General features: G+C 43.8%; 1 protein-coding gene across 1 annotated transcript in view; it reads left to right on the forward strand.

Annotated features, from left to right (window-relative positions):
- The window catches only part of szt2 (SZT2 subunit of KICSTOR complex), a 259721-nt gene that overhangs the window by 167671 nt on the left and 71488 nt on the right, over nt 1–20562 (forward strand). The window contains exons 58-59 of the mRNA XM_070886683.1: nt 7443–7582; nt 8101–8283. Of these exons, the coding sequence (XP_070742784.1) occupies nt 7443–7582; nt 8101–8283 (323 nt within the window). The remainder of the gene's footprint in view (nt 1–7442; nt 7583–8100; nt 8284–20562) is intronic.

The following is a 20562-nucleotide window of genomic DNA, read 5'->3' on the forward strand; positions in this document are numbered from 1 at the left end:
CACTGTGAGAAATTATCTTATCCCAGCCTGTCTCACAGAGTCTCATTCCAAAATAAAGTTTAATAATAGATATATCCTGGACCATTTTGAAGTGTGGTAATCATAAAAAGCTCTTTAATTGAAGCAATCAATCAGTTTGATTTGGATTGTAACACAATAGGGGTAATAAATTACAGAAGATAAGGTCTTGTAAGTAAGTTGATTGAATGTACATGTCCTATTACTGAGTGAAGTCTCTTGTTTAGTATTGAAACCTCTCTCTGTCCGAGTGAGTACCAAGTGCTTGAGTGCAGTGACTATTCACTTTCTATATCATGCTCTGCTATGCTGTGCCTGTTCATATTTTATGTGCCTACAGTTGACTGTGATGGTGATGAGAGCAGCACTTTGATTAATAGTGTCAAACGTAAGTCTCACCAGATGGTTTTTATGGTGATTATGGTGGTGGGTTAAGCTTGTTAAAGAATATCAGAATTTTGCGCTGTTCAAATTTTAGAGCACCAGTTATAATAATTTTGACTCTCACTGAGGCCACAAATATGGGCATATAACAAATAGGAATGCCATACTAGTGTACTAGTAGGCATGCCACTGAAATTGCAAGATGTACAATAACATCTGAGCAGTCTTGCCCATTTTCCCAATTGAAAATGACCACATGCAGACAGGACTGCAACGGAAATCACCACAAGTGTATTTGATTCACCAAGCATCGGGATGTAGTGATACTGCAACACAGGACTGTGTGGGTTACAATTGTTATGCTTGCTCCGTTGTTTCCTGTTGATGTTATTTTTTGCACCATGGAAGTGCAACACTGAAAAGCTGCAGTTTTATTAGTCAACAACAACTATATTAAGGCTAGAATTGTTCTACATCCCTTCTCTGCTACCCAAAAATCTTGCTTTGCTGATGAGATTCAGTAAAATCTGGAACCAAAAGTGTAATGTGGAAAGCTATGGGCCCCAACAACATCCCGGCTATAGTGCTAAAGAATTGTGCTCCAGAACTAGCCACGTACCTAGCTAACCTGTTCCAATACAGCTATAGCACTGGCATCTACCCGACAATATGAAAAATTACCCAGCTATGTCCTGTCAGCAATAAGTAGAATAAACCTAACTCTCCCTATCAGCTCACTTCCGATGATCATTTAATGGGAATGGTAGCATAGTGGTTATGTTACTGGACTAATAATCCAGAGGCCTGGATTAATGATCTAGAGATGTGAGTTTAAATCTCAATACGGAAACTGGGAAATTTAAATTCAGTTAATTAAATAAATCTGGAATAAAAAGCTAATATCAGTAATGGTAACCATGAAATTATTGGATTGTGGTAAAAACTCATCTGGTTCACTAATGTCCTTTAGGGAAGGAAATCTGCCGCCCTTACTTGGTCTGGCCTATATGTGACTCCAGACCCACAGCAATGTGGTTGACTCTTAACTGCCCTCTGAAATGGCCTAGCAACCCACTCAGTTGTAAAAAAAAAAGGACTATGAGAAATGCTAATAAGAAAAAAAATGGACAGACCACCCGGGATCGACCTTGGCACCAGCTACGGAAATGACAAGGGCACACCCAGTCGAGTTGACCCTGCAAAGTCCTCCTCACGAACATCTGAGGCCTTGTGCTAAAATTGGGAGTGCTGTCCCACAGATTAGTCAAGCAACAATCTGACATCGTCATACTCACAGAATCAGACCTTTCAGCCAATGTCCTAGACTCCTCAATCACCATCCCTGGGAATGTCCTGTCCCACCGGCAGAACAGACCCACCAGAGGTGGTGGCACAGTGGTATACAGTCGGATGGGAGTGGTCCTGGGAGTCCTCAACATTGACTCCGGACCCCATGAAGTCTCATGGCTTCAGGTCAAGCATGGGCAAGGAAACCTCCTGCTGATCACCCACACTCAGCTGATGAATCAGTACTCCTCCATGTTGAACATTACTTGGAAGAAGCACTGAGGATAGCAAGGGCACAGAATGTACTCTGGGTGGGGGACTTCAATTTCCATCACAGAGAGTGGCTCGGTAGCACCACTACTGACCGAGCTGGCCGAGACCAGAAGGACATAACTGCTAGATTGGGCCTACTGCAAGTGGCGAGAGCCAACATGATGAAAAAGCCTCACCAATCTACCTGCTGCAGCATTGGTAGCAGTGACCACCGCACAGTCATTGTGGAGATGAAGTCCTGTCTTCACACTGAGGACACGATCCATCGTGTTTTGTGACACTACCACCGTGCTAAATGGGATAGATTCAGAACAGATCTAGCAGCTCAAAACTGGGCAAACATGAGGTGCTGTGGGCCATCAGCAGCAGCAGAATTGTATTCCACCACAATCTGTAACCTCATGGGCCAGCATAATCCTCATTATACCATTACCATCAAGCCAGGGGACCAACCCTGGTTGAATAAGGAGTGTAGAAGAGCATGCCAGGAGCAGCACCAGGTGTACCTAAAAAATGGAGTGCTAACCCAGGGATGCTGCAACACAAGAGTACATGCATTCTATAGATAGGGCTAAGCGATCCCACAATCAACGGATCAGATCAAAGATTTGTGGTCCTGCCAGATCCAGTAATGAATGGTGCTGGACCATTAAATAATGGGAGGAGCAGGCTCCATGAATATTCCCCATCCTCAATAATGGCAGAGCCTAGCACGTGAGTGCAAAAAAACAGGTTGAAGCGTTTGCAACGATCTTCAGCCAGAAGTGCAGAGGGCGTGTTCCATATCGGCCTCCTCCTGAGGTCCCCACCATCACAGAAGCCACTCGTCAGCCAATTTGTTTCACTCCATGTGATATCAAGAAACGGCTGAGCGCATTGGAGACAGCAAAGGCTATGGGCTCGGCCAACATCCTGGCTGTCATGCTGAAGACTTGTGTTGCAGAACTTGCTGCACCTCTAGCCAAGCTGTTCCAGTACAGCTACAACACTGCCCGACAATGTGGAAATCTGCACAGATATGTCCGGTCCACAAAAAGCAGGACAAATCAAATCTGTCCAATTACCACCCCTTCAGTCTACTCAATCATCACTAAAGTGATGGAAGGTGTCATAAACAGTGCTATCAAGCAGCACTTACTCACCAATAACCTGCTCACTGTTGCCCAGTTTGGGTTTTACCAGGACCACTGGGCTCCAGACCTCATTACAGTCTTGGTCCATTTTTAAAGAAGCAGTAGCAGGACATTTGGAAAAACATAATTAGGTCAGGCAGAGTCAGCATGGATTTATGAAGGAGAAGTTATGTTAGACAAATTTGCTGGAATTCTTTGAGGATGTAACGAATAGGGTGGATAAAGGGGAACCAGTGAATGTGGTGTATTTGGACTTCGAGAAGGCATTTGACAAGGTGCCACATAAAAGGTTACTTCACAAGATAAAAGTTCATGGGGTTGTGGGTAATATATTAGCATAGATAGAGGATTGGTTAACGAACAGAAAACAGAGTTGGGATAAATGGTTCATTCTCTGGTTGGCAATCAGTAACTAGTGGGGTGCCACAGGGATCAGTGCTGGGACCCCAACTATTTACAATCTATATTAATGACTTGGAAGAGGGGACCGAGTATAACGTAGCCAAGTTTGCTGACGATACAAAGATGGGAGGAAAAGCAATGTGTGAGGGACGATACAAAGATGGGAGGAAAAGCAATGTGTGAGGAGCACACAAAAACATCTTCAAAAGGACATAGACAGGCTAAGTGAGTGGGCAAAAATTTGGCAGATGGAGTATAATGTTGGAAAGTGTGAGGTCATGCACTTTGGCCGAAAAAAATCAAAGAGCAAGTTATTATTTAAATGGAGAAAGATTGCAAAGTGCTGCAGTACAGCGGGGCCTGGGGGTACTTAAGCATGAAACACAAAAGGTTAGTATGCAGGTACAGCAAGTGATCAGGAAGACCAATGGAATCTTGGCAAAGGGGATGGAGTATAAAAGCAGGGAAGTCTTTCTACAGTTATACAGGGTATTGGTGAGGCCACACCTGGAATACTGCGTGCAGTTTTGGTTTCCATATTTACGAAAGGATATACTTGCTTTGGAGGCAGTTCAGAGAAGGTTGATTCCGGAGATGAGGGGGTTGAATTATGAGGAAAGGTTGAGTAGGTTGGGCCTCTACTCATTGGAATTCAGAAGATTGAGAGGTGATCTTATCGAAATGTATAAGATTATGAGGGGGCTTGACAAGGTGAATGCAGAGAGAATGTTTCCACTGATAGGGAAGACTAGATCTAGAGGGCATGATCTTAGAATAAGGAGCCGCCCATTTAAAACTGAGATGAAGAGGAATTTCTTCTCTGAGGATTGTAAATCTATGGAATTCGCTGCCTCAGAGAGCTGTGGCAGCTGGGATATTGAATACATTTAAGACAGAAATAGACAGTTTCTTGACCGATAAGGGAATAAGGGGTTATGGGGAGCAGGCAGGGAAATGGACCTGAGTCCATGATTGGATCAACCATGATCGTATTAAATGGCGGAGCAGGCTCAAGGGGCCGTAAGGCCTACTCCTGCTCCTATTTCTTATGTTCTTATGTTAAACATGGACAAAAGAGCTGAATTCCAGAGGCGATGCGAGAGTGACTGCCAAGACAGCATTTGAACGAGTGTGACATCAAGGATCCCAAGTAAATTTGAAGTCAATTTGAATCAAGGAGAAACGTCATTGGATGGAGTCACACCCAGCACAAAGGAAGGTGGCTATGATGGTTGGAGGTCAATCATTACAGCCTCAGGACATCGCTGCAGGAGTTCCTCAGGGCAGTGTTCTAGGCTCAACCATCTTTAGCTGCTTCATCAATGACCTTCTCTCTATCATAAGGCCAGAAGTGGGGATGTTTGCTGATGACTGCTGTGTTCAGTGACATTCGCAACTCCTCAGCAGTCTACGCCCACATGCAGCATGACCTGGACGATATTCAGGCTTGGGCTGATAAGTGGCAAGTAGCATTCGTGCCTCGCGAATGCCAGGCAAAGACTATCTCCAACAAGCGAGAGTTTAACCACCGCCCCATGACATTCAATTGTATTACCATTGCCAAATCCCCCACCATCAACATCCTGGGGGTCATCATTGACCAGAAGCTTAATTGGACCAGCCTCATAAATGCTGTGGCAACAAGAGCAGGTCAGAGGCTGGGTATTCTGCGTCGAGTGTCTCACCTCCTGACTCCCCAATGCCTTTCCACCAACTACAAGGCACAAGTCAGGAGTGTGATGGAATACTCTTCACTTGCCTGAATGAGTGCAGCCCCAACAACACTCAAGAAGCTCGTCACCATCCAAGACACAGCAGCCCGCTTGATTGGCACTCCATCCACCACCTTAAACATTCACTCCCTCCACAACCAGTGTACATCTACAGGATAAGAACATAAGAACATAAGAATTAGGAACAGGAGTAGGCCATCAAGCCCCTCCAGCCTGCTCCGCCATTCAACAAGATTATGGCTAATCTGGCCGTGGACTCGGCTCCACTTACCCGCCCGCTCCCCGTAACCCTTAATTCCCTTATTGGTTAAAAATCTATCTATCTGTGACTTGAATACATTCAATGAGCTAGCCTCAACTGCTTCCTTGGGCAGAGAATTCCACAGATTCACAACCCTCTGGGAGAAGAAATTCCTTCTCAACTCGGTTTTAAATTGGCTCCCCCGTATTTTGAGGCTGTGCCCCCTAGTTCTAGTCTCCCCGACCAGTGGAAACAACCTCTCTGCCTCTATCTTGTCTATCCCTTTCATGATTTTAAATGTTTCTATAAGATCACCTCTCACCCTTCTGAACTCCGAGTAAAGACCCTGTCTATTCAGTGCACTGCAGCAACTCGCTAAGGCTTCTTCGGCAGCACCTCCCAAACCGTGACCACTACCACCTAGAAGGACAAGGGCAGCAAGTGCATGGGAACACCACCACCTGCAAGTTCCCCTCCAAGTTACACCCCATCCTGACTTGGAAATATAGCGCCGCTCCTTCATCGTCACTGGGTTAAAATCCTGGAACTCCCTGCGTAACAGCACTGTGGGAGTACCTTTACAACACGGACTGCAGCGCTTCAAGTAGGTGGCTCACCACCACCTTTTCAAGCGTAATTAGGGGTGGGCAATAAATGCTGACCTTACTAGCGACACCCACATCTCATTAACGAATAAAAAATAAATCAACAAAGTGATGGAAGGAGTTGTCAACCATGCTATGAAGCAGCATTTACTCACCAATAACCTGCTTACTGATGCTCAGTTTGGGTTCTGTCAGGACCACTCGGCTCTAGACCTCATTACAGCCTTGGTCCAAACATGGACACAAGCTGAATTCCAGGTGCAAGTGACTTTCAATGACATCAAGGCAGCATTCAATCAAGTGTCGCACCAATGAGCCTTAATAAAACTGAAGTCAATGGGGATTAGGGGGAACACTCCTCATTGGCTGGAGTCAAACCTGGCACAAAGGAAGATGGTTGTTGGAGGCCAATAATCTCAGCCGCAGCACACTGCTGCAGGAGTTCCTCAGGGCAGCATCTTAGAGCCCAGTTACCATTAGCTGCAGCATTAATGACCTTTGCTTAATCATAAGTTCAGAATTAGGGCTGTTTGTTGATCATTGCACATTATTCAGCTCTATCGCAATTCCTCAGATAATGAAGCAGTTCATGCAGCAAGACTTGGGCTAATACATGGTAACCAACATTTGCGCACCACACAAGTGCCAGGTAATAACCATCCCCAACAAGAGAGAGTCTAACCACCTCCCATTGACATTCAGTGGTATTACCAACTTGAGCCTGCTGCCATCCTGGTGGTCACTACCAACCAGAAACTCAACTGGAACAGCTAAAGAAATGCCATGGCTACCAGAGCAGGTGAGAAGCTGGATTTTCTGTGGCAAGTGGCTCACCACCTGATTTCCCCAAATCAGTGAAGTTTGTTTACTACTTATTTAAGGTTTTTTTTTCTTTCCTCACTTTTATCACTGGCCTGCCTATATTGCATACTGTTCCAAGGCAAGATGTTAGGCAGGTGACCTGTTCCTTTGGCTCTCTCTATGCTGTCTGATGACTGACTTCCTGGAACTAGACTGGGGTTTCTCTCTGATTTTTTTTTAAGTATCCCTTGCAATGAATTTATACATGTCTTTCACCCTGGTGTTCTTCCATGCTGATATAGCTGAAATAGGTAACTAACCCTATGGGAAATCAAAAGTGCAATCCACGGTTTACTAATCTAAAATGACATGTTGGAACTCCAATATGCTGTGATATCTAAGCTGCTTCCTTCTTAATTTAAAGGGTATGAAGATGTTAGTTCTGAGATGAATTGTTCTTTTTGCTAATTACTAGAAAATCCAGTTTAAAAGAAAAAGGTGACTTTCCCACAGTATTGTGTCCTAATCCTGTTCCTTTTCTCTCTCTCTCCAAAAAAACATAAAGCTCACAAGGGGTTTCAGAGGTTTGAGGCTATGGAGTTCAGTACTGCTGAGAAATCGGGCGATCCCTCAAGCCCAGGAATTAGTGGGAGGGGTATGGTCCCCCGGCAACGATTCCTCGTAATTGACATCATCGATAAGAAGGTACATCCTGGATGCGCATCATTAAGTTCCCTTACTATTACAGTAAGACTGATGGTGTAATTCCTTTTGTTGAGTAATTTTACCAAAAATGTTAGTGAGTATAAAACAGAATTTCTTGTTTGGTACTTGTAACAATTTTTTTAAGTAAAATTATTGGCTGCAGGAATTTCAGGCTGTATACTTCCTAAAAACGAGAAGAATTACCTTTTGTAATTCATGTTAATATTGACCTATTTTCAGTTTATATAATGGAAATAGGAATTGCTGCAAAGACACCATAAGTCCATCAACATCTATAAAGTGAAAAGACAGGTTAACATTTTAGGTGTAAACCTTTGCCCAGAAATGTTCAACCTTATCATGCTTTATATATGTTAATGGTACTGCTGTATATTTCCAGTATTTACAATTAAAATGTTTCATTGTTTCTTCCCTACTGTTTTTTAAAAAATTATTCTCCCCTCTGTTTACCATGTGCTCTGTTTTTGCATGCTGATATGCTCTTACTTTGTTTCCAGCTAATCTTGTATACCTATAACTGGTCATTGGATCTGGGAGTGTCATTGAATCGAGGATTAATTCGTCTTATTCAGTGGCAGAATGCACGCTCTCACGTGGTGCACTGCCTCCTCAATCAAAAGATGGGACTCTTCCACCATTACTGTTTTGCTGATACACCTGTATACGATGACTCCAAACAGGTAACACACCTCTCAGACATTATAACAAATGTTCTCTGATAAGCCTGTAGAATCAAGTTCATAAATCACACTCATCGGGTAATAATATTTGTAGGTGCGCTGCCATCATCTACAAAATTGTACAATATGAACTTATGCTTTCACTGTTGGAAATAAGGGAGATATATTTAGGAGTATAATCGAAGGAGCAGGAAGAAGCTTTGTGAATGTAATAGGAATGAAGAAGATGCCACAAATGTAAAAGTGATGATGTGTTTGGTGAATACTTTGAATGGAAGGATAATCTGTGTAAGGGAATGCCTGAAATTGTTCTGCCTGTCAGCAAATCATGTCAAAGCATGTTTTGTGCTTTGATTGCTATTTGACTATGAATTGTTTGGAATACGTTAATGAATTAAACCAGTAAATTTGAATGAACTGAATAGTTCCCTGGTCTCTAGAGATTGTATCACTTAAGTAGTAGCGATAATACAAAGGGAAATTCTCACTAAATAACTTAAATGGCTCCAGTATACAGCAGGAATGAAAAATAGCATTCTGTGTGACAACTCTAAATCAAGAGTATATGAAAGAATGTACTTGGATTAATCATGTTATCTGGCTGTCCCAAAGCACATTACAGCCAATTAATTATTGTTGAAATGCAGTCACTGCTGTTATATGGGTAAATACAGCATCAACTTGCACAGAGCAAGATCCCACAAACAGCAAATGAGTGAATAACCAGTTAATCTATTTTGGTGTTGCCCAAGGGAGGACTGTTGGCCAGGATGACAGGAGAACTCCCTGCTCTTCAAATGTGCGAAGAGATCTTTTGCATCTAACTCTTATCCAAAAGACAAAACTGCCAACAGTAATTTCAGAGACCATGGTCCAGAACTTAAAGAAGGGTAACTTTGAAGGTATGAGGCGTGAATTGGCTAGGATAGATTGGCGAATGATACTTAGGGGGTTGACTGTGGATGGGCAATGGCAGACATTTAGAGACCGCATGGATGAAGTACAACAATTGTACATTCCTGTCTGGCGTAAAAATAAAAAGGGGAAGGTGGCTCAACCGTGGCTATCTAGGGAAATCAGGGATAGTATTAAAGCCAAGGAAGTGGCATACAAATTGGCCAGAAATAGCAGCGAACCTGGGGACTGGGAGAAATTTAGAACTCAGCAGAGGAGGACAAAGGGTTTGATTAGGACAGGGAAAATGGAGTACGAGAAGAAGCTTGCAGGGAACATTAAGGCGGATTGCAAAAGTTTCTATAGGTATGTAAAGAGAAAAAGGTTGGTGAAGACAAACGTAGGTCCCCTGCAGTCAGAATCAGGGGAAGTCATAACGGGGAACAAAGAAATGGCGGATCAATTGAACAAGTACTTTGGTTCGGTATTCACTAAGGAGGATACAAACAACCTTCCGGATATAAAAGGGGTCAGAGGGTCTAGTAAGGAAGAGGAACTGAGGGAAATCTTTATTAGTCGGGAAATTGTGTTGGGGAAATTGATGGGATTGAAGGCAGATAAATCCCCAGGGCCTGATGGCCTGCATCCTAGAGTACTTAAGGAGGTGGCCTTGGAAATAGCGGATGCATTGACAGTCATTTTCCAACATTCCATTGACTCTGGATCAGTTCCTATGGAGTGGAGGGTAGCCAATGTAACCCCACTTTTTAAAAAAGGAGGGAGAGAGAAAACAGGGAATTATAGACCGGTCAGCCTGACCTCAGTAGTGGGTAAAATGATGGAATCAATTATTAAGGATGTCATAGCAGTGCATCTGGAAAATGGTGACATGATAGGTCCAAGTCAGCATGGATTTGTGAAAGGGAAATCATGCTTGACAAATCTTCTGGAATTTTTTGAGGATGTTTCCAGTAAAGTGGACAAAGGAGAACCAGTTGATGTGGTATATTTGGACTTTCAGAAGGCTTTCGACAAGGTCCCACACAAGAGATTAATGTGCAAAGTTAAAGCACATGGGATTGGGGGTAGTGTGCTGACGTGGATTGAGAACTGGTTGTCAGACAGGAAGCAAAGAGTAGGAGTAAACGGGTACTTTTCAGAATGGCAGGCAGTGACTAGTGGAGTGCCGCAAGGTTCTGTGCTGGGGCCCCAGCTGTTTACATTGTACATTAATGATTTAGACGAGGGGATTAAATGCAGTATCTCCAAATTTGCGGATGATACTAAGTTGGGTGGCAGTGTGAGCTGCGAGGAGGATGCTATTAGGCTGCAGAGTGACTTGGATAGGTTAGGTGAGTGGGCAAATGCATGGCAGATGAAGTATAATGTGGATAAATGTGAGGTTATCCACTTTGGTGGTAAAAACAGAGAGACAGACTATTATCTGAATGGTGACAGATTAGGAAAAGGGAAGGTGCAACGAGACCTGGGTGTCATGGTACATCAGTCATTGAAGGTTGGCATTCAGGTACAGCAGGCGGTTAAGAAAGCAAATGGCATGTTGGCCTTCATAGCAAGGGGATTTGAATACAGGGGCAGGGAGGTGTTGCTACAGTTGTACAGGGCCTTGGTGAGGCCACACCTGGAGTATTGTGTACAGTTTTGGTCTCCTAACTTGAGGAAGGACATTCTTGCTATTGAGGGAGTGCAGCGAAGGTTCACCAGACTGATTCCCGGGATGGCGGGAATGACCTATCAAGAAAGATTGGATCAATTGGGCTTGTATTCACTGGAGTTCAGAAGAATGAGAGGGGACCTCATAGAAACGTTTAAAATTCTGACGGGTTTAGACAGGTTAGATGCAGAAAGAATGTTCCCAATGTTGGGGAAGTCCAGAACCAGGGGTCACAGTCTGAGGATAAGGGGTAAGCCATTTAGGACCGAGATGAGGAGAAACTTCTTCACCCAGAGAGTGGTGAACCTGTGGAATTCTCTACCACAGAAAGTAGTTGAGGCCAATTCACTAAATATATTCAAAAGGGAGTTAGATGAAGTCCTTACTACTCGGGGGATCAAGGGTTATGGCGAGAAAGCAGGAAGGGGGTACTGAAGTTTCATGTTCAGCCATGAACTCATTGAATGGCGGTGCAGGCTAGAAGGGCTGAATGGCCTGCTCCTGCACCTATTTTCTATGTTTCTATGTTTCTAATGCAGCATTGCCTCAGCACTGCATAGAAGCATAAGTCTGAATTACATGTTTAAGTCTGTAGTGGGGCATGACTGAGACTGCAACCGACTGAGACTGCAACCAACTGAGCCAAGCTGAGGCATGAATATGACACTTATTTCAAATCTTTGAGTGACTCTGACCGGTTTTCAGCAACAATAGCTTACAGCACAAAAGTGCCTCAAATTCAGCACTGATTGACATTAATTTGGCACACTCGCTCGAAGAGGCAGAAGAAATAAAGGGGGGACTGTCAGAACATTCTGAGGGGGGGCGGGTGAACAGCCAGAAGTCGTGGTCCATATCTGTATCAATGACAAAAGTAGAAAGCGGGATGAGGTCCTGCAGGCAGATTTTAGGGAGCTAGGAAAGAGGTTAAAAAGCAGGACCTCAAAGGTAGTAATCTCCGGATTACTCCTGATGCCACAAACTAGTGAGTATAGAAATAAGATAGAGCAGATGAGTGCGTGCCTGGAGAGATGGTGCAGGAGGGAGGGCTTTAGATTCCTCAGACATTGGGAGCGGTTAGGGGGGAGATAGGACCTGTACAGGCTGGATGGGTTGGACATCAACACTCCTCACTGTTCACTATACTTCCAAGTTTTGTGTCATCTGCAAATTTTGAAATTGTACCCTGTACACCCACATCCAAGTCATTAATGTAAAGAAAAGTAGTGGTCCGAGAACCAACCCCTGGTGAACACCACTGTGTATCTTCCTCCAGTCCGAAAAACAACCATTCACCACTACTCTCTGTTTCCTGTCACTTAGCCAATTTCGTGTTCATGCTACCACTGTCCCTTTTATTCTATAGGCTTCAATTTTGCTGCCAAGTCTATTATGTGGCACTTTGTTGAACGCTTTTTGGAAATCCATGTACACCACGTCAACTGCATTGTCCTCATCAACCCTCTCTGTTACCTCATCAAAAAACTCGATCAAGTTGGTTAAACACGATTTGCCTTTAACAAATCCATGCTGGCTTTCCTTAATGAATCCACACTTGTCCAAGTAACTGTTAATTTTGTCCCTGATTATTGTTCCTAACAGCTTTCCCACTACTGAGGTTAAATTGACTGGTGTGTAGTTGCTGGGTTTATTTTTACACCATTTTTTGAACAAGGGTGTAACATTTCCAATTCTCTAGTCCTCTGGCACCACCCCCGTTTCTAAGGAGGATTGGAAGATTATGGCCAGTACCTCCGCAGTCTCTTCCTTCAGTCTCCTTGGATGCATCCCTTCCGGTCCTGGTGACTTATCTACTTTAAGTGCAGCCAGCTTTTCTAGTACCTCCTCTTTATCAATTTTTATCCCATCCAGTATCTCCTCCTTCACTATGTTTGTGGTATTTACAAAAGCAAGGAAGTTAAGAGGAACCTTTTATAAAACACTGGTTCGGCCTCAACTGCAGTATTTTGTCCAATTCTGGGCACCGCACTTTAGGAAGGATGTGAAGGCCTTAGAGAGGGTGCAGAAAAGATTTACGAGAATGGTTCCAGGGATGAGGAACTTTAGTTATGTGGATAGATTAGAGAAGCTGGGATTGTTCTCCATGGAGCAGAGACGGTTGAGAGGAAATCTGATCGAGGTATTTAAAATCAGGAGGGGTCGAGGCAGAGTAGATAGAGAGAAACTGTTCCCATTGGTGGGAGGGTTGAGAACCTGAGGACACAGATTTGAGGTGATTGGCAAAAGAACCAAAGGCGACATGAGCAAAAACTTTTATGCAGCGGGTGGTTAGGATCTGGAATGCACTACCTGAAAGGGTGGTGGAGGCAGATTCAATCATGGCTTTCAAGAGAGAATTCGATAAGTACCTGAAGGAAAAAAAATTGTAGGGAAAAGGGCGGGAATTTGCCAGCACAGGCTCAATGGGCCAAATGGCCTACTTCTGTGCTGTAACCATTCTATGAAATACCACACCGGCACCATATGGGAGAAGATGGTGTAAGGTTGGGTTCCAGTGAAGTGCTGGGATTACAGCCATTAAGGTATGTTCTGTTCTGCATAGGACTGGACCTGCACCTGTCTTTGGAACGCCCAATGTTGAAAACCAGATAAATTTTATAACATTGTCATTCATGTGGCTGAGCACATGTAAGTTATGTGTTCTGGATTGGCGCATTGTGTAAAACTCCCATCTCCTACTTAGTTCTCCTTTTCATCTAGTTTCTGCCTTAGATATGGAAAAGTAACTGAAACTTACTAACTCAAATTTGTTTCATTAAATATATCTGTAAAATATTGTTGGGGGGGGGGCGGAGGGGAATTAAAACATGACTATTAGGTAATTTGCATCAAGGCTCTCAAGTTACAGTAAATTCCTCTGAACTGTGAGACATAATGTGTTGGAACAGATGGCATGCCTTTTGAAGCATGCAATTTTGATATTAATTTAATAATCTGTTGTACAAAGGAACTGTGTTGCTTTATAAAATTGTTCAGAATTCTGCAGGTACTTTCCCTGAAGGGGGTGGCAGGGCAACTGAGCATGCTGATAACAGCCATTGCTGTGCATAGGCACCCCAAGCATTGATCAACGTGACAGTAACTTGTCATGGCAACCAGCTGTTCGGTGCTGTCGGCATACATTAGGGACGGTCTCTGAACGTTAATGGATAAATGGGCAGAATCCTTGCCATAGTGACCACCTGTTCAGAAATGTCGTTGCATATCAGGGACACAGGCTGAACAATAACCAGGACCGTGATTGTGACCTTGCCAGTCTACGGCATTCTGTACATCATATCCTTTTGGCAGACTTGTATAATTTTTATCATACAGACACAAAGAGACCTTTTTTTTCACCTAAAGCCACAACATTTTCATTCTCTACGGTTAGCCAATTCATCAATGACATGTAATAAGAACATAAGAAATAGGAGCAGGAGTAGGCCAGACGGCCCCTCAAGCCTGCTCCGCCATTCAATAAGATCATGGCTGATCTGATCATGGACTCAGCTCCACTTCCCCGCCCGCTCCCCATAACCCCTTAATCCCCTTATTCATTCCACATTATTTGTGTGAACTGACCTCTTATCCAGCAAGAATCCAACTGAATACCAAGTCCTAGTATGAGAAAGGCTCTGGGGAGCCCAAATTTCTCATATTTTTCATATTCCACAATGAAGATGTCTCGCAGCAATGACAGCCAAAGGATGAGGCGGATTGCAATGCACTGATCCCTGCTAAATTGTAACTACGCTCAGCTAACTGATTAGTACCAGAATTTCATGTCAGAATCCTGCTGCGGTTCTTCCTTAAGGATAATTCTTTGGCTGTCTTATTTCATACTCTGCGAGCAGTTATATGCCAGCTTTAATTCTGTGCAAACTACAGGAAACTTTGCCAGCCACTGAAAGTTTCACTGAGTGCCTCTGGTATCTCCTGCTAAACAATTTCTCAGCCTGCCAATCCTGAGAGTCATTAGTAAAAGGACAAAGAAATAGATAGCAGAAATTCTGAACATAATGGGCACATGTGGCTGTTGCAAATTCCAGAGCAGAAGCAGATAGTCGATGAGGACAGGAAGCACCTCCCTTTCAAAAAAAAATCTCTCATCTGTTCTAATACCCAGGGTTTCCACATATTGTAGAAGGATCTCTTTTAACACAAACAATTCTTTAAGTTCTTCCCATCCTACTTGCCATGTTCAGGAGAAGGGCAAACTAGTCCTGGCCGCTTACTGGCTGAGAGAACTGTGGGTTTCAGAGTTTCTGATGCTCCTGGAGGTGCAACTTCTCTGACTACTTGAAGTGTTACCTCAAAAATGAAGGAAATTGTAGATCCTGCTCATCCACAATAACAATGGAGAACTATGCTGACTGCACCAAAGCAGTGTATGGCTGCTGCTTGGGTTCTCAAGTGCCCAGAAATTAAAAAATGTAAACTAGCCCCAAAAGTCTTGTATTTAAAATGCAAACCCACTAACTAGTGACTTGAAAGAAAGAAAGATTGCATTTATACCTTTCACAACCACCAGACATCCCAAAGCTCTTTGCAGCTAGTGAAGTACTTTTGGAGTATAGTCACTGTTGTAATGTAAGAAACACAGGAGCCATTTGCGCACAAGCAAGCTCCCACAAACAGCAATGTGATAATGACCAGATAATCTGTTTTTGTTATGTCGATTGAGGGATAAATATTGGCCATGGTACTGGGGATAACTCCCCTGCTAGTCTTCGACATAGTGCCATGTGACCTTTTACATCCCCCGAGAGAGAGCAGACGGAGCCTCAGTTTAATGTTTCATCCAAAAAACAGCACCTCCCTCAGCACTGCACTGGAGGGTCAACCTAGATTTTTATACTCTGGATTGGGACTTGAATTCACAACCTTCTGACTCAGAGGTGAGAGTGCTATCCACTGAGCCTCAGCTGACACTTGACTCAGAAATACAATACATCTTGCAAATCATTCACACAAAATCTGTACAACTGTAAGTGACGAATATTTATATTATAGTGTCCGTCTCTGGATATGGACCTTAACATTTGTGAAGTAACACATTTGCTGGATTGCACATTGGGAGTAGGGGACAGTGGAAGTAAACACTGAGGTTTTGATCTGATAGGGTGTGTGCACTTTGACCAGACTGTTTGAATAGTTTCGTAGTTCCTGGGTGTGCAAGGCCTGTATAAGGTCTGTGCTTGGAGGTCTCTTAGGCTGTGACAAATATACAGGTAGATTTCGCAATTTTTTTAGTTCACCCGATTGAACTGTTTGCACAAACCATCAATGTGCCCTAGGCTAGGGTTCACTCTACTCTATCAGGTGTGGATGATAGAGGATATATAGTCCTGATCTAGAATGTGAACGGGTAGAAAATGGTTATGAGCGCAGAACCAATGGCACGTAGGCAGCGCGCACCCCAACTGGGAGGCCAGAGGTTCACTGGAAATTGGGCCCCGGGCCTCATTTCAATAATTTAAGTGAACTGCTGGCTCCTGCTGCTCCTCAAGAGGCAGCTGTCCCATTGATCAATGGCGGGCCACTTGGCTCGCTGTCAGCGGCCTTCAGGTAAGTGCTGGGTGGAGGAAGATAGAGAATGGGAAGAGGGCCGATCGCAGGCTGCTCCTCCTGGCTCCACATCAAACTTTAAAATAAATTAACATAACCTTTTGATGGCAGCCTCCTGCTCGGCTACAGAACTTAAAGAAGGGTAACTTTGAAGGTATGAGGCGAGAATTGGCTAGGATAGATTGGCGAATGATACTTAGGGGGTTGACTGTGGATGGGCAATGGCAGACATTTAGAGACCGCATGGATGAAGTACAACAATTGTACATTCCTGTCTGGCGTAAAAATAAAAAGGGGAAGGTGGCTCAACCGTGGCTATCAAGGGAAATCAGGGATAGTATTAAAGCCAAGGAAGTGGCATACAAATTGGCCAGAAATAGCAGCGAACCTGGGGACTGGGAGAAATTTAGAACTCAGCAGAGGAGGACAAAGGGTTTGATTAGGACAGGGAAAATGGAGTACGAGAAGAAGCTTGCAGGGAACATTAAGGCGGATTGCAAAAGTTTCTATAGGTATGTAAAGAGAAAAAGGTTGGTGAAGACAAACGTAGGTCCCCTGCAGTCAGAATCAGGGGAAGTCATAACGGGGAACAAAGAAATGGCGGATCAATTGAACAAGTACTTTGGTTCGGTATTCACTAAGGAGGATACAAACAACCTTCCGGATATAAAAGGGGTCAGAGGGTCTAGTAAGGAAGAGGAACTGAGGGAAATCTTTATTAGTCGGGAAATTGTGTTGGGGAAATTGATGGGATTGAAGGCAGATAAATCCCCAGGGCCTGATGGCCTGCATCCTAGAGTACTTAAGGAGGTGGCCTTGGAAATAGCGGATGCATTGACAGTCATTTTCCAACATTCCATTGACTCTGGATCAGTTCCTATGGAGTGGAGGGTAGCCAATGTAACCCCACTTTTTAAAAAAGGAGGGAGAGAGAAAACAGGGAATTATAGACCGGTCAGCCTGACCTCAGTAGTGGGTAAAATGATGGAATCAATTATTAAGGATGTCATAGCAGTGCATCTGGAAAATGGTGACATGATAGGTCCAAGTCAGCATGGATTTGTGAAAGGGAAATCATGCTTGACAAATCTTCTGGAATTTTTTGAGGATGTTTCCAGTAAAGTGGACAAAGGAGAACCAGTTGATGTGGTATATTTGGACTTTCAGAAGGCTTTCGACAAGGTCCCACACAAGAGATTAATGTGCAAAGTTAAAGCACATGGGATTGGGGGTAGTGTGCTGACGTGGATTGAGAACTGGTTGTCAGACAGGAAGCAAAGAGTAGGAGTAAACGGGTACTTTTCAGAATGGCAGGCAGTGACTAGTGGAGTGCCGCAAGGTTCTGTGCTGGGGCCCCAGCTGTTTACATTGTACATTAATGATTTAGACGAGGGGATTAAATGCAGTATCTCCAAATTTGCGGATGATACTAAGTTGGGTGGCAGTGTGAGCTGCGAGGAGGATGCTATTAGGCTGCAGAGTGACTTGGATAGGTTAGGTGAGTGGGCAAATGCATGGCAGATGAAGTATAATGTGGATAAATGTGAGGTTATCCACTTTGATGGTAAAAACAGAGAGACAGACTATTATCTGAATGGTGACAGATTAGGAAAAGGGAAGGTGCAACGAGACCTGGGTGTCATGGTACATCAGTCATTGAAGGTTGGCATGCAGGTACAGCAGGCGGTTAAGAAAGCAAATGGCATGTTGGCCTTCATAGCGAGGGGATTTGAATACAGGGGCAGGGAGGTGTTGCTACAGTTGTACAGGGCCTTGGTGAGGCCACACCTGGAGTATTGTGTACAGTTTTGGTCTCCTAACTTGAGGAAGGACATTCTTGCTATTGAGGGAGTGCAGCGAAGGTTCACCAGACTGATTCCCGGGATGGCGGGACTGACCTATCAAGAAAGATTGGATCAATTGGGCTTGTATTCACTGGAGTTCAGAAGAATGAGAGGGGACCTCATAGAAACGTTTAAAATTCTGACGGGTTTAGACAGGTTAGATGCAGAAAGAATGTTCCCAATGTTGGGGAAGTCCAGAACCAGGGGTCACAGTCTGAGGATAAGGGGTAAGCCATTTAGGACCGAGATGAGGAGAAACTTCTTCACCCAGAGAGTGGTGAACCTGTGGAATTCTCTACCACAGAAAGTAGTTGAGGCCAATTCACTAAATATATTCAAAAGGGAGTTAGATGAAGTCCTTACTACTCGGGGGATCAAGGGTTATGGCGAGAAAGCAGGAAGGGGGTACTGAAGTTTCATGTTCAGCCATGAACTCATTGAATGGCGGTGCAGGCTAGAAGGGCTGAATGGCCTGCTCCTGCACCTATTTTCTATGTTTCTATGTTTCTATGCCAGAAAAACCTGCTCCATTCAGGGAAGGCCCAATTTCCCTAAGAAGTCCTAAAAAGGTCTTCAGCCCCTGATTAACATATGGAAGGGGCCTAACGCCTCTTTTAGGTGACTGTCCTGAAGGCCTGAAAATCGTCCAAAGCCACGATGGGATTGTATATTTTTAGGCTATGCCCTGCGAAATTGGTTAATTTGACTCCTATTTGCTATCTGGAAAGTTTTACTGCAGCTTTTGGCATGTGCAATATACATATGATTTTAAGGGGCCAAAATTGAGCTCCGCCCCAAATGGGACGCACTTACTGACCGTTGAAGTTTTTCTCCGCTCCATGGCTCAGCACTTCGAAAACACTTTTCAGTCATCAACACCGCTAATGATGTCAGTGCGACGCGGATGTGCCGCATCGTGCCGTCACGTCACAATGTCCCTCCCTTCAGTTAAAGGGGAAGGCCGCTGCAAACTCAACATACTTTTACAGCAAACTCGGTCCACTGGTCCACCAGAGAAGGTTTCATCCGGGCCATTGGCCTGGCACCCAAGAGGCATCATTGTCGGCCCGACCTGGCCGTTGGCCGGCAAATAAAATAACATGGCGTCCACGGCAGTGCGTCCTTCCCTTTAAGGGCAGACGCGTTGCCCAGGCACACACAGCTTCCTGGAGGGGAAAGCTGGCAATGGCACTGACCGGCGGCTCTCACGCGGGGGGATATTTTCCATGTGGGACGGAAAGGGGGTCGTCGGGCGGGGGGGGGGTTGGGTTTCCACGAGGGCAATATACACATAATTTTCAGGGGCCGAAATTGAGCGATTACTACTGGAAAACCCAGGTCGGGCAATTTCAAAAAAGGTCTTTGCTCCGCACTGACTAGGCGGAGAGTCATTACCGACCCATGGCTACCTCTTTGTTCTGTTTAAAAAAAAAAAGGGGTCATTTTGGCCCCTAAATGTCATGTGAATGCTAAATGCTGAATATTAAAAGTTACAATTAAAAGAGCTGTTGGAAGCTGAATATCTTCATGTGTCAGTGGATTCTGTGAATAAAATCAAAAACTTGCTGCTAATTTTTGTCAGAAAATCTCCGAGGGTATTTTGTGTGACTATGTTGCAAAGTACCTAATGCACATTTTCTGGTTTGAACTGCAATCAGAAACTCTTAAGATCACCCTGCGGCAAGTAGTGTTCACAAGCAAGTTCACATCATAGTGCTGGGCATCCCCGGAGATAAATTTGCTTTCAATTTGTTCCAACCCAGATCATGTACAAAGTGAAGCATAAGGGTTAAAATGTAGGGCAATCCTCTGGTCGGTGTTCAAGCAACCATTCAATAAATAACATGTGTATTACTGCTGGTTTGTATTAAGAATCTGAACACTGATAAGTGGTATTGATTTACACAACCTTGATATAGGTGGAACAAGAGTGATACCTAAAGCAAGAGTCTTGTATCATAAAACAATTGTAATCTTCAAGTTATGTACTAACATTTGTCCTTGCATTTAATATTCACCCTTGGCCTTTCAGTAACAGACATTTTTTCCTAAGATGTCCAATTAAACTTTTCCTATTTGCACTACGAAGGGTAATCTTGGACCCACAAAATTTGCTATAGGTTGTAATTTTCAAAGAATAAAATTTCATAACAGATGATATCTGAGTGCTTAAAAAGGTAATGAAGTGGTCTGGCTGTGAAAAACACAAGTATAATAATTTTAGGAGTTTTTCTTTTTGTAATATTTATTTTATTGTTTGTGTCTCTCTCTCATCAAGATTCCACTGCTGGCTCT

Source organism: Pristiophorus japonicus, chromosome 8, assembly GCF_044704955.1.
Source record: "Pristiophorus japonicus isolate sPriJap1 chromosome 8, sPriJap1.hap1, whole genome shotgun sequence".
In the NCBI taxonomy this organism is placed as follows: Eukaryota; Metazoa; Chordata; class Chondrichthyes; family Pristiophoridae; genus Pristiophorus; species Pristiophorus japonicus.